The sequence below is a fragment of the Motacilla alba genome, chromosome 10, assembly GCF_015832195.1.
Source record: "Motacilla alba alba isolate MOTALB_02 chromosome 10, Motacilla_alba_V1.0_pri, whole genome shotgun sequence".
Taxonomy (NCBI): Eukaryota; Metazoa; Chordata; class Aves; order Passeriformes; family Motacillidae; genus Motacilla; species Motacilla alba.
This window is the reverse complement of record NC_052025.1, coordinates 6,808,495-6,822,549: the sequence shown is the minus strand read 5'-3', so window position 1 is coordinate 6,822,549 and position 14,055 is coordinate 6,808,495. Positions and strand designations below refer to the sequence as shown.

The 14,055-nt window shown below is 36.4% G+C and overlaps 1 protein-coding gene across 1 annotated transcript in view; it reads right to left on the bottom strand.

Moving 5' to 3' along the window:
• Positions 1 to 1,069: 1,069 nt before the first annotated feature.
• Positions 1,070 to 14,055, bottom strand: part of ADAM10 (ADAM metallopeptidase domain 10) — a 42,105-nt gene continuing 29,119 nt past the window's right edge. Inside the window, exons 6-16 of the mRNA XM_038147189.1 lie at positions 13,161 to 13,310; positions 11,981 to 12,073; positions 11,174 to 11,357; positions 9,228 to 9,391; positions 7,986 to 8,169; positions 6,918 to 7,068; positions 6,429 to 6,612; positions 5,139 to 5,247; positions 4,642 to 4,862; positions 3,810 to 3,936; positions 1,070 to 3,333 (exon numbers count right to left, since the gene is read on the bottom strand). Of these exons, the coding sequence (XP_038003117.1) occupies positions 3,239 to 3,333; positions 3,810 to 3,936; positions 4,642 to 4,862; positions 5,139 to 5,247; positions 6,429 to 6,612; positions 6,918 to 7,068; positions 7,986 to 8,169; positions 9,228 to 9,391; positions 11,174 to 11,357; positions 11,981 to 12,073; positions 13,161 to 13,310 (1,662 nt within the window). The 3' untranslated portion in view covers positions 1,070 to 3,238. The remainder of the gene's footprint in view (positions 3,334 to 3,809; positions 3,937 to 4,641; positions 4,863 to 5,138; positions 5,248 to 6,428; positions 6,613 to 6,917; positions 7,069 to 7,985; positions 8,170 to 9,227; positions 9,392 to 11,173; positions 11,358 to 11,980; positions 12,074 to 13,160; positions 13,311 to 14,055) is intronic.

Here is a 14,055-nt window from a genome sequence, read left to right as displayed (position 1 = left end):
GGTATGGTATAAAGTTTCATTGCTTAAGAGGACCTTGAATCCTTTGTCATGCTCACACCATACTGACTACTCCATATATGCTTCTACACAGGGTGAATGGATACATTTAATAAGTGAATATTAAAAAATGCAAGATGAATAAATAGGTACAAATAAGATTATGTCAAATATTAGCTAGAAAAATGATGTACTGATTTGTTTCACTTATACTTTAAAATATATATGAAACTTGTATTTGAGCTGCTTAGGTTTTATTCCACCCTTCTGGGCTGTGTTCTTACAGAGATTTAAACACAGCCAGCAGCACCTCAATGAGGATTTGCAGAAGGGCTCTGCTCCAAGGGATTTTCTTTTAATGCCCTTTGCACAGACAGTGCTATTTAGCTACAGGGAGAAGAACTTCTATAAAAAGTCATGGGGGTGGTGGTGGGGGCATTGTGAAGAAGGAACTCTGAGTATGCTTTGATAACATCAAAGTCCACCCTGCTCACTTCAGGAAACAGATGTCCAAGCAGGCCACTCTCAACAAACAGCCTGAAGAATGGCAGACTCACTGGCAGGACCTGGCTTTGAAAAGCAGTCTTATCACTTAAATCAGCCATGCAACACACAAAAAAACCCAGAAATCCGGCTTAGCAGTTTTAAATTGCCTTGCAAAAAGCACATTTGCTCCTTCTGTAAGTCTCATCCATCAACTGAGTATTCAGAGTATTGCATATTAATTCCAATATTCCTTTCCAAATATATTTCCAAAGGTATCCATCAGTAACGATGATGCCAGGCTTGAACATCCTACCAGCAACTAGTTTCTCATTTTGCAGGTAAGAAAAGTTTTATTCCTGTGATCATGTAAGTAATTTAAAATTAATTTCATGGCTTTCCCTAAACAGGTTACACAAACACATTTATTCTTATGTATAACTGCAGGATGTTAAAATTGAGGGACACTTTGACAGAGATAGTACAACTACATTTTGGCACGACAGTAAAAGCCAAAAATCAAGCAAAGTGGAATCTGTGTATTCCTCTTCACTTTCAGGGCTCAACAAGTAAATAGATCTTCAGAAGATGATTTCATCAAGTCTATTTATTAATGCATTTCAAGTTTCAAAAACCCTTACATATCTTTGCACAATACTTTATTTTTTGCATTTTTTAGTAAAAATTTCCAAAGTGAACAAAAAAGAGACTGTATAAAACACAGTGGACATGAAATCGACAGTAGTATTTCTGTTTCATTGTCTTGAACTTCCTTTCAGCTTTACCACATCTTGACTTGCAGTGGAGAGTTCAGTGCACATTTCTGTTTTCAAAAAACATTTAACTTAGACTCAAAATAAAATAGGGCAGCATTTGTCTGCCAAAATCCTACCACAGGATAACATTACAGGCAAAAAATTTACATGTTCCAAAGTCTACCACACTCAAGAAGTTACTAAGAACTCTTGCTGAATAAAAGTCACCATTTTAGAAATGCAAACCCACTTCCAATCTTTGCACAGTCTTAAAACAAATGTATTTAAAATGACTTAAAAGCAACTACATACACTTCTAACTAGTTAAGATCATTTAGAATTATTTATATAGTCTATTGGACTTGGGGTTTCATGTACAAAATTTGTCTCTAAACCATGTACAAAAAGCTGTGTTTTGAAAAAGTTACCACATACTGTACAAGTTTACAAGGAAGAGATCCCATTATATTCTGTAACATTTTTGGCCTTGCTGGCTTGCGTCACATTATGAGAATGATTGTGTAAACCTTATACTCTTAAAAAACAAAACAAAACAAAAAAACAAATAAAGGAAGCCTGTCCAACCCTTAGTAAAATTTCTCCTAAGCAAAGCCAGGAAAATTATAGCCATTTGCATCTCTAATTAGCTTGGTGCTTTTGGAAAACAAGCAATAAATACATCACAAGCTTAAACATTTTGTAATGCCCCCTTTCATCTCCTGCATAGCAGTAAGCACCTTAAGACATCTTTTATTCATCTTCAAAAATGCCAATTATTTACATTCGTAATAAAAACTCTGGAATGGGACATTGTGCTGTTGAACTTCACTACTGGTATAAATGTGGGTAAATTGGTAGTCCTAACTACAGTTTTAACTCTGCCACAGTAGCCAGGCAAATCACTCTAGTGGTTATCAATCAACAGTATCATGCTGAAAAGTTATCCAAACACCTGATAAATTAAAAAAGAAAATAAAAAATTACAGCTTTTTTTTTTCTTTCCACATCCCTTAGAACATGAACTTGATTACCAAACTGTACGAATATCTGAACAGCCCAAATAAAGTGGTTACAATTTTTAAAACAAGTTGAATAACAGGCAAAATTTTCTAATAAAGCATGGAAATATTTGATCTAACTATTCATTATTTCACTGAATAATCAGACAAATTAAAAATATTTATGCTGAGCTACAAGGAAGACACTTACATAAAACATTTTTGAAACATTCTGACATTTGCAAAGTTTGCAGAACACCTGTTAAATCTGTCTAAGACCATCCAGGCTTGTATGCTGCACTTAACAGCTGTTGGATAAAGATGAAATGAATGCTTGAAACAACTTTGATAATGATAAAAAAAGTGTGATTGGATTCAAAATTGCTGTGTAAAGCATCACAGGACCCTTGACCACTACACACCATCATCCTCTGTTATCCTGAGTATGTCAATTAAACAGTAATTTCTTCATTAATAGCGGAAAAGTTTTATAATACAAAGAAACATCCATATTGCAATTCTCTTGTTTACAATTGCACACAAGTACGGGTGTACGTTAGAAATACATGTCTGCATATAACAATGTATATACATTGACAAGTAATGTCTCCAATGCTGAGGTGGTCTAGCTTCCTAGCCTTGTCTGGCAGTTGAAAAACAGATCTTTGTCTCAATTCTTGAGTAAAAGTTTTACTACAGCCATATTTGCCTGCAAGTGAAGAAAATGCAGCAATGAAGAGCACAGAAGGGGGAAAGAATCATGATATGCTAGGACTTTGTGCCACTAAATTAAAAATATTCAAGAGAAAACTTTTCTTCTGTTTGAGCTGGAAGGTTCTCTCATTAAAAATTAACCACTTCCACTTGTTTTGAGGGCATATCATGCTTTTTTTTTTTCCTCTTCAATTTTTGAGAGTTAGACTGGGGACAATGACTTATTAGGTTTTCTTTGGAGTGAGTTTTCCCATTGTAGGCACTAGGAAGAACCAAGGCAAAAAGCTGCAGTCAGCGTCTCATATGTCCCATCTGATAACTCTCTCGGGGCCTTTGCCGCTGTGGGGGCTGAGTGGTTTGTGGTGGTCTCCTCCTTTTTAAAGTGCCTGTTCCAAAGAAAAGTAGCCATTATTAAAATTAATTTTAAAAAACCTCAAGTTAATTCCAAAAGAGTTGCCCTGGCCATGCAAATTAAGTACAAGTATTTTTCTGGAAGGCTCTGGATTTAGACCTGCAAAGTTTTAACTAGATGAGTGTCTGCATGGAGGACACACAGAATACATTTCAGTATCTCAACAGCACTTCCTTAAACAGGCCAATTCTTACAAAATGTAGCATGGAATAGGAAATAAAAAGAACTCTGATGCTGGGAAAAGTCTTTAAAGCTTTCTTTTGATTGCTTATTATGTTATAGGAAAATAAGACAAGAATTAGATTTTCAATAATTGTTTCACTGGCATTAATTCCATTTGTAGTTTCACAGTGCCAGCCTAAGAACAGTAGGCTGAAACACCTGAAATTTCTCTTTAGAACTAAACAGCTGAGGAGAAAACATATCTCTGTAATTAGCTGCATTACTCACCTGGAAGTGGTTTATGAGGAGGCAACTTTGGGTTACTGCTTGGAGTATGAACACTGCATATCTTAATGAAGCCAGCCATTAACATGATCAATGCAATTCCCATAAGCAACACTGCCCACCAATAAGCCTAAAAAACAAAACCACAACAACAACAAAACGACTGTGTGGGGGCTGGCACACATGCACAAGAGACAGAAGACATTGAATATGGCTTTATACTGTGTCTTAGAAGTCACCAAAAAGCTTTCTGAAGCATCACCAAGAATATCCAGCCTAACATTTGAAAGAAATGTCCCCAAAGTTCTTCCATAGAAAAGCCCCAATACTTCCATTCTAGTATTAGAAGGGTACTTCACAGAAGATACACTCCAGCAGAGCTGTGTAAGCCCAAAACAATCAACAGCTTGCACAAAATTGCCTATGCAGCTCTCCAAGGGTGTTTCATTCTAGCTCCTCTTCCAGTGTATTATTATTAAAGTGACATCTAGCACAATAAAAATGATGAATGCTAAAGATCAAAATATTTAGTTTCTTAAAAGAAGTCAGAGCATTCAAGTATGAAGAGTCAAAACATGAAAAAACAGTAAATTAAAAACATGAATGAATAGAGGTATTAGCAGATCCTATTTATTTGTAATTTGTTTGTTTCCATTCCCTTCAATCTAGCAAACTTATTTGTTGCACACAGGGTGCTTACAGAAAATCTGGTAAAACAAGGGCTAATTATACTTTGAAGAATGCTGAAGAAGTCTGCATATCAACACTTAACTACTGTGAATCTTGATTACCAAGAGCATTTCATGTTAGACGTGCAATATAAAAATATACTTACCACAATCCATTCTGCAATATTTTCATATAGTTCTGGATTAAAAATTGCTTTCTTTAATCTAGCTAGAGGGCCATCAGCATCCACCAGCCGACACCTCATAAACACATCACAGTAGCCTTTGAAATCATTACAGGGGGATCCAGGTTGCAAAGTGATGGTTTCAAGGTGAAAGTATTCCTGCCATCGGCTGGAGCCTGTGCTTGCACAAGTAGTTGGGTCCACTGAAAAGTGAATACAAATGAATCAAACCATTATTGTATTAAAACATCTGTGCATGAATACCCACCCTAGCATTTAATTGTTCAAAATGCTTTTCTAATAATCTGTAAAAATGCAGAGTGTATTGTTATTTCCTACACAGTATGATGCAATGTCTGTCTGAAACTACATTTGAACAAAATGCTCTCAAAGCTAACAGAAACTCAAGTAAAACACCATGAGCAGGTTCCTCAGACCCCTCCTCCTCTATTTACACTTATGATTCAGGTAAATCTTACTTTTTCTCATGCAGCAGACATGGCACAGTTCTCTATCGTCCTTGCCATCTGAACTAGCACATGTACACTCCTCCAAGCCGTGCTTCTCACAGATAGAGCCAGCACATTGCTGTGGGACACAAAAGCACAGCAACACAAAAATCAATTTCACTTTTAAGCACACTGACATTATGAAAGATATTAACATTTATTATCTGAAAGCATAATTATAGCTCTAAAGATGCTTATCAATAAATCAACTGCTTCAATTTTTTTTCCAAAGCTTATAAGCAAAAAATTATTACAGTTATTCAATGTCAAGATTTTGGCATATTTTCTAGTTTTTTAAAAGGTGATTTACTGATTTTATTTTTTAACACAGTATCTTCTTTTATAACCTGAGAGTACTCTGCAAAACACCCACAGCACCACAGTTCACACTGAAACATGACTACTCAAAATCATGGTTAGAAAAATAAATCTAACACAGGTATACACAAATATTTCTCTTGGAAAATAATAAAAATTAATGGTAGAAAAAATTATGTATTTAATTGCACTGTGTGAGGATCCTTCAAACTCCAAGTTCAGTTTATTTACAATTTTGTTTCAAAATCAGTAACTATAGGAAAAAAATTCCTCTATCTTTAAGATGGCTATAAATTAGCTGAAAAATATTACAAGCAGTACTTGATTAAAATCCTGCACTGTGAAAAATAAACTTACAACACAAAAACTTACAGGTCTTAAATAGGATGATTTTTGCTTGTGTTTGCTTCCAAGCAAACACAGATCAATTTATAAGAGACTTCCCATCAATATTTCATGGCAACTGCCATGTTCTCTTTAATCCAGGAAACTAACTGCAGTTCAGAATCATTCCAATTCCATATGCTTGCACATCAGTGCTATGTGTACGTTTGGAGAAACTGTGTATTGTCAATAAACCAAATTCAACCTCTATTGACAGTATATCCAGTTTTCTACAGCAGCAGAATTATTGACCAAGACTGAAGAAAAGTGAAAAGGTGGCACTAGAAAATAAAACACTTGCATCATCCTGATTTTTACAAAAAACTGTAAGTGTAACTTTCTCAGACATTACTGCTACCTTGGGATTTGTTATGTACTTCTTAATCTTTGGTGTACCTTCACTGTTGTTTTGACTGACACCAATAAATCAAACATCTATTCAAAAAAAGAGACCGAGATTGCACTCCTGTGCAGCAAGTACAGAAACCATATCAATTCAAAATACAGTGCTCTGCAATAAACCACATTAGCAGTTACGTAAGGCTGTAAAAACCATACCCCCTTTATGCAAACTTGTGTGTTCCTGTTGCACACTGTGAAGTTCTCTTTGGGTTCGGATATCGGGCAGAGAGCACTGACACCATTACACATTCCTTCCTTAGCACAGTCAGAATCATTCCGACACTTATCAGTCCTCGATTTGAAATCACACTGGGCAGTGCAGCACGGGCCTTGGCTGGGGCTGGAAACAAACACAGATTGTGGATGCCAAGAAAAAGCATGAACCGTTCCAAACAGACTGTTCACCCTGAAGCCTACTCAAGCACTCAACCAATTTCTGATTTGTCCTAATCAAATGTGACTTGAAAATAATTCTTCCCATAGCATAATTATGCTTATGTACTTCTCACTCATTGTATAAAGCATTTTAAACAAAATCAGTCTTTTTTATAAAGATGCAGGTAAGCAGATTCAGATTCTGAAATCCCTATTAAAGTTCCCACTACATGCCCAAAATTAAAGTGTAGTGTAACACATGCACAATACCTGCAGTTTTTGCCTGGTCTTAACTTGCATTTTTTATCTTCTGGTTGGTTTGCATCATAGCAGCAGTCATCCTTACACTGATCACTGTATCCACAATCACACTGTTCTCCTTGTTCAACCAGTCCATTACCACAGATGGGCTGCCCAGACTCTGAAAAATGCCAGTATATTTATGTACAAAGAGTATGCAAATACTTATAAACCTTAACAAGCATCCAGCTAATCAGGACAGAGAGCCTGGTCAAACTGGACTTTAGACTAGGGCTCAAGCCAATTTGCATTACTGCTTGACACCCAGCTTAGTCATTCCCACAATTCACAGAACTTTAAGCCTCTGCTTAAAAGGTTTTGATTCATAAGAGTGGGAGTATAAGGACAAGCTTTCTGCTCAGACTCTCAGGGAGCTGCATCCTTTCCTGCACTCCTTTAACAGTCACCTTTAACACCTTTAACAGTCACCTTTAACACCTTTTAACACCTTTAACAGGACCTTGAAGCAAAGGCTGATGGTACTGGGGTCAACTACTCCAAAATCCAAACCTACTGAGTAGATGTGCAAACCTATGTGAGCACGAGCTCACAAAATTTGTGAGAGCTCATACATCAGACTCCAGAAAGAAAAATTCTTGCAAAATTCTTTTTCATGTCTAAATAGGATTTCCCTGCAGTTTAATATGGGCTCCTTACCTCTAGTCCAATGAGCATGACTGAAAGCAGCCTGACCCTCTTTGTTTACTCCCTCCCACCAGGCATTTACAAAGACAGAGAAGAGCCTCCCCCAGTCTTCTCTGCTCCACACTAAACAGGCCCTCTTGGACTCTCCTCATATGTCAGATGCTCCAATCCCTTAATAATCCTTGTGGCCCTTTGCTGGACTGACTCCAGTGTGTCCTGCTGTTTCTGTGCTGGCCAGTCCAGAACTTGACACATTACTGGAGATTTCAAATTCAATTCCTTACTTGCAGAAATCTTTCAGTAAATTTAAAAAAATAAGATAAATTAAAAAAAATAATTAAGCATTACAGTAATATTTTAGCTATTTGGCTTTCAGGAGGATTAAATACATACCAACAAAACAATTATTTCTCTTTTTCTCAAGAACTTGGCTGATATTTCGAATGCTACAGATAGAGAACTTATTGTTGTTAAGTTTGTCCCCAGACGTAGCTCTTGCATACATGATATAATTTCCATTTTCCTTCTGTCCCAAGTTCTTGGACTCTCCAGGAGTGCACTCCATTCCAGAATCATGCTGCAAAACAAACATTTTACAACTATCTCAATGATGGCAGGTGCAAAAGTAACCTGGATTTGGTAACTTTAACACAGAATAAATAAAATAAAAATGAACCACCATCTTACACTCTCAGGTTCTTTGCAATACAAAAACTGTATGTAAACCCAAGGTTTGATTTTGGGTTCTCTTTGTTCCATTGTTGTTTTTGTTTCCCCCAAGACAACAGTAGCAAGTATCTAATTCCATAAGTTTAATCTTATTTGCATTCTTGGTAATTTACCCCAGAGTGCATGTCCTGGAATGAATACTGACTTGCTGCCATCTCCTAAAGAGTGGCTTTATGATCACAAAAGGGTAATCAGCATTCTGTGGAATGAAAGCAGGAGGAGTTAACAGAAACCACAGTCCATTCTTCTTGTTTGCTTTGAGGGAGGTACAAAGAGAACTTCAAAACAGAGCAGGAGTCTGTCAGCCAGTGACTACATCCACAATATCCAGTGTGAGGAATGAAATGCATTACACACTGGCAAAACAAAAAACTTCATGCTTTCAAGCTTACCACAAACAAGTTGCATCCCTAAATGTCTGTGAAACAGTTCTGCTCAAAAACATTCTTCTTGGCATCTTAATTCCCTCCACTATTTTCTTAGATAAACTTGTAAGTATAAATCATCTAACAAATGTGAACCACTTGCTGAACAAAGTGCCATCTTAATCAATTCTGCAGTGCTTCCTCCTCGTCTCCAGGATAAAGTACAATGCATTTAACAAGCTGTGTGTGACCCTACTCTTTATTAAGACAGGGAAGTGTTTAGGGAACAATAATAAAGTACCTTTGTAAGGGATTGAACTAATATAAGTAAACAATTCACAAAATGCATTTTGCACCGGTGTTGTCAAACACTCACAAAGGGGCTCAGCTGCCATCCCTTTGTTTGCATACAATGTATGTGCACATATGCTCATGGAGTCAGGATTCTGCTGTCCTTGTTTATAAGGAGTAAAGCCTCCATTTGTAAATCACACCCTAGGAATGGCTGAGAGTGAGTTAACAGATCACCAGTAATACTTACAGGGGAACCAAAGTTATGCCCAACCTCATGTGCAAAAGTAATGTGAGAAACCTTGGGGGGCACATGAGAGCCATAGTTCTGGACAGTGATGATTCCAGTGTTCAGAGACTTCTTCTTACCATCCGAATACAATTTACTTTTCTCACATATTCCACCAGAGCTCCCTGCATTCAGACAAAAGTACAAGTCACACATTTAGGGAAAGAAGTGTTGTGTTACTTGTCTATTGACATCCAGAGCAACAAACAGTTTGCCTCTGCAGGTTTACAGACTAAGAGCTCTCTGTAATTAATACGAACACAACCTTGAAAGTAGATTGGATTTATTCACACAAATGCTCTCAACATTGATTGGATACATTCACACAAGAAGTCAGCTGGTTTAGAATAGCTTTTGAGAGCTATTTTGGGCACTCCATGAATGGATGAGCCTTTATTTCATCATACCTGTAGTACAAGACTAGCAGGGTGCAATGTCCAGCAGAAGTAGCCTCAATCTACATCTTATTTGGATTTCACCAAGGGAAAAAGTACATGGGAATTTTGGAGATCCTCTCTCACAGCAAGAGCATTTATATAAAAATGCCAGACAGAATAAGTACACACATATATATATATATATATATATATATATATATATATGTGTGTGTGTGTGTGTGTATCTCATGTCAGAAAGAAAAAAAACTAAAGCTGAAAATGCTTTTGATGTGTTGGCTAATGAGACCCATGTTTAGAAGGTTGGCAGTCAAGTGCATCATACTTCCTGTTTGGAAAATTCTCAAAATTTTGACTTCAATTTCACCAAATTTTTCCATAACTTGAGTTTCAACTGAAGCATTATTAATGTTCTAAAATCCAGCTATTCTATTGCTAATGTAAATGGTGTCTAAAGACCAGTCTAAAGAAATTTTCCTTTCTCATGTAGAATTTTGATCTAGTGACATATTCCATTTAATCTATGTCAGTATGTGTGTAAAGGATGAGAATCTCAAACATCATAGCTTTTCTCTGAATTAAATTCAGTTTTGAAAGCAGTTTATGGACTGCACATTTCAATTCATCCTGTCCTTGCTCAGTGGATACACTAGAATAGTCATCACAGACCAAATTGCTCATTTCTGTTCACCTTCTGGCATTACTTTTCCTATGGTTCTTCCACAGTTACTGAGGTTAGTCCACACAGGTCCCTCTAACACACCAACTGCAGTCATGGTTCTGTTGATCTCTTACCCCTTACATGAACAGTTTCATGTTTCTTCCACCATTACTCAATTCTGTTAAAGCTCTCAATAATGTTCTCAGTAAGGTATTCTGTCTCTTGCAAACTCTCACTGATTGAAATTTTTTTACATCAAAGTATTTCTTTACATACAAAAATACATGCCTTTTCTTACATCAAAACTTTGATTTTTTTTTTTACATCAAAGGACATACTTTAGACCCAAAATACACAACTAGACTGAAACTAATGAGAATCAGTTCAAGAAGAGTCATGCAGTAATTATTCTGTCATCTCCCAGAACAAAATCTCACTGATTCAAAAAAAAAATTCTTTCAATACTACCTAGAAAACCCAAAGGTTCTGCAATGTAGTTCTCATAGTTGTAAGGTCTGTTTATATAGAGCAGAAATACTTGTTTCACCTGTCACTTTACTGGTCACTCACACCTACCATAAATAAAAAGCAATCCAAGTAATATCACCTTTTTATAACAAAATAAATATGTTTTTCTTTACTCTTCATATCCTGCTCATCGGAAATACAGAAAGATTAATTGAAATGGAACAATATACTAAAAATAAAATTAAACCACACCGAACCAAAATTGTGAAAAGCTAGGAGATTTTTGTGTATTTGCTGTCAGTTTAAAAAGTGGTTTCTACCTTTTTTCTAGTGCCTACCTACAGCACTTTATCTCATAGCACTGAAGGCTTGTATAGAATTACCTGAAGGGGCTCCAACCCAAGCCAGACCAAGAACTCCATCATCAAAATCACGGTCTGTAAACACATAGGCCAAGCAATAATCATCATGGTTCTGTTCTGAGTTCAGTTCCAGAAACTTTTCCACACCAATGTTAGGAAATCTAAAGGGATTGGAAGAGTCCTTCTCATCTACAGTTGTGTTAATCTAGAAGTAAATTGAAACAAACTGTAAGACAGGATTTATTTCCACTTGCACATGCCAGCTAAGAGGCTCACTGTTGTCAGTACCTTGCTTTGTTACATAGGTAAAGATGTTATTTAAAATTTAAAATACTTTACTGTAAATTACCACCCCAATAATTGGAAAATAAAGTGTTACAATAAATGAAGAATTGCATTTGTGCAGTAAACCCCCATTCTCTTATTTCCTTCTACTTTTTTCCACCAGTACCCAAAAATTTGTATTTATCCTCCTGAATTATCACTTCAAGGAAGTCCCAACCTGGATAGCCATTCTCTATTTTAGTACTAAAGTTAGTGAAGAATAGCAATAGTCTGTTCACCACACAACAACGGTGCTGAAACAAAGTAAGTTGATTCCTATAGAAAAACTGACAACAGCATAATAACAGCAGTAGTGGGCTTTTGACAATAATCACTAAAACCAAATCAAATAAATGGTTTAGGGCACCATTTCCTGCAGAGACCCTTCTGCTAAAGAACTGTTATAAAACAATAAATGGGTGCAAGTGAACAGAACAGCACATTTGAAGAACACTGCCTCCAAGCAGCATCAGTGAAGCTGAAAGCCTTTCCAACCCAACTTACTCGGATTCGTTTCACCATGAAGCTGATGTTACGGATCCCTGAAAAATCTGTTGACTGGTAAATGGTGTCAATTGCTTTAACATGGCTGGAAATCTGTCAAAAACAAAAGTAGCTACAGTTCAGAGATCCATGCACTACACTACAGCTTATCTTAACAGCAATAGCTGCAATGCCTACACTCCTACAATACATGATATTGTGCTGTAGGAACTTTTAACAGGTCTTTTGAATTAAATCATGGCCCACAATGGAAAAAATCACTACCTGAATCATCACCATGCCAGATACTACCAAAGGATTTTGCCATTTGGTTTTTTTTAACACAGAATTCTATCAACCTTCAGAGAGCTGTTTGCAATATTCTCTTATTCACTGCTTTGTATTCAAAGTACTGTATTTCTTTTTTGGAGAAAAAAATTTACTTGTTACAGATTTATTCTTTAATTTCTGGTAGAACACAAATGTGGAGAAACTAATCATTTACCTTTTCTAAGAGCACACAGAAATGCTAACTCACTAAAAAGCTAAAGGTGACTTAAAGGTGACTTCAGAGCTACTACTTGAATTGCCTGTGTACAGTGTGATAAATAGTAAAATTCAGATCTGCAAGTGGCAGTGAAACTTCAGACTTCAGTAAAAGTATGTTAAAATGCTAGATATATTTTTAGCAAATCATATCAACTCTTTTCTCAGTTAATAGTATATTGACTAATGAAAAGCATCTGCCTTTAGCTGCCACTGCTTTTTTAACTGTCCACTCTGTTAGATACTACAGGAATAGATCACAGCATTATTAGCTCATGGTATTTTGAGCTAAAATTTCAAAAGGAAGCCTATGCAAGTGTTAAAACAGAGGCTTGGCAGGCTGTCAAACAGGACAAAACTCTTCAGGAAATATTCTTTTTCTGAGTAAGAACTGAGAACAGTCAGACTGCAAGTCCTGCTCAGAAGTGCTAAACACACCACAGCTGCCATTAAAGAGGCACAAGTGCCCAGGACTTTTGTCACAGAAACAGCATTTTTTTAGCAAAATAAAAAACGCTGTTTCAATTATGTCAAGACCACTTTAACAAAGGAAACTAGCCATTATAAAGTAAATAAGCAAAAAGAAAAGTCACATGAAATTTATCAGGACTATCCGAAGTAAAAGCAGACAATTTAAAACAGGGGTTGGAAATACCTGTGCGATCACAGCCTCTCTGGTTCCATAATGCTTGTAGAATAAATGATCGGTCTGGATATACAGCTGGCACGTGTTTTTTTCAGCTTGAGTGGCACGCTTTTTTCTCAAAAGCTGTGGATCATCCTTCTTAGGCTCTTCAACAGGTTTCTACATGTGCACAGGGAAGAAATACATTAATTTTGTAGTTCCGCATGCTGCACTAGATTACCTAAAAGTAACAGTGGTTCTAAACATATTCCACTAATACAAACAGATTTTCATTCTTCCTTTAACTTGCAAAGTTTCTTGAATTAAGAATTGAATCTTGAATTAAGAACTTTATGCTCGATTATCAAATACTTGGAATGTAATCTTAGCAAAAGCTCTCTCTGCACTTTATTTTACATTACAAAAGGCAGTCAACGTTACATAGATTTTTTTTCATTCATGTGATCTTTGGAATTTTTCTTCTTTATAATCCTTTTCTAAGATAAACAAACACTTGGTTAGGATAAAAACCAGCACTAACTGCACCTCCCCTAACACTAGTCATTTCAAACTGTTATTACCTTAGTCAGCTACCTCAGCAAACAGAAATGTTTAAGCACTTCATCACGGAGCAAATGGGGCACTGAACAAGAAACTAAAGGAACACTGGTTAGGCAGAGTGGTATCTGGTGGTGATGCCTTAAGTTTTAGCTTTCATATTTTCCAGATTCAGTACTGCATTAGTATGTAACACTGAACTTCTCATAAAGTGTTAGCAAGTTCTCCTCACAGTTCAGTCAGACAAAACCATCTTTTTCTAGCCTGAGAACCAGGGACAGTGTTGCAACTTCGGGCCCAAAAAGTGTAAACAACAGTGAATTGAGGAGGGCAAACTGAGAGGATGGGACTTCATAACCTGAAGCTG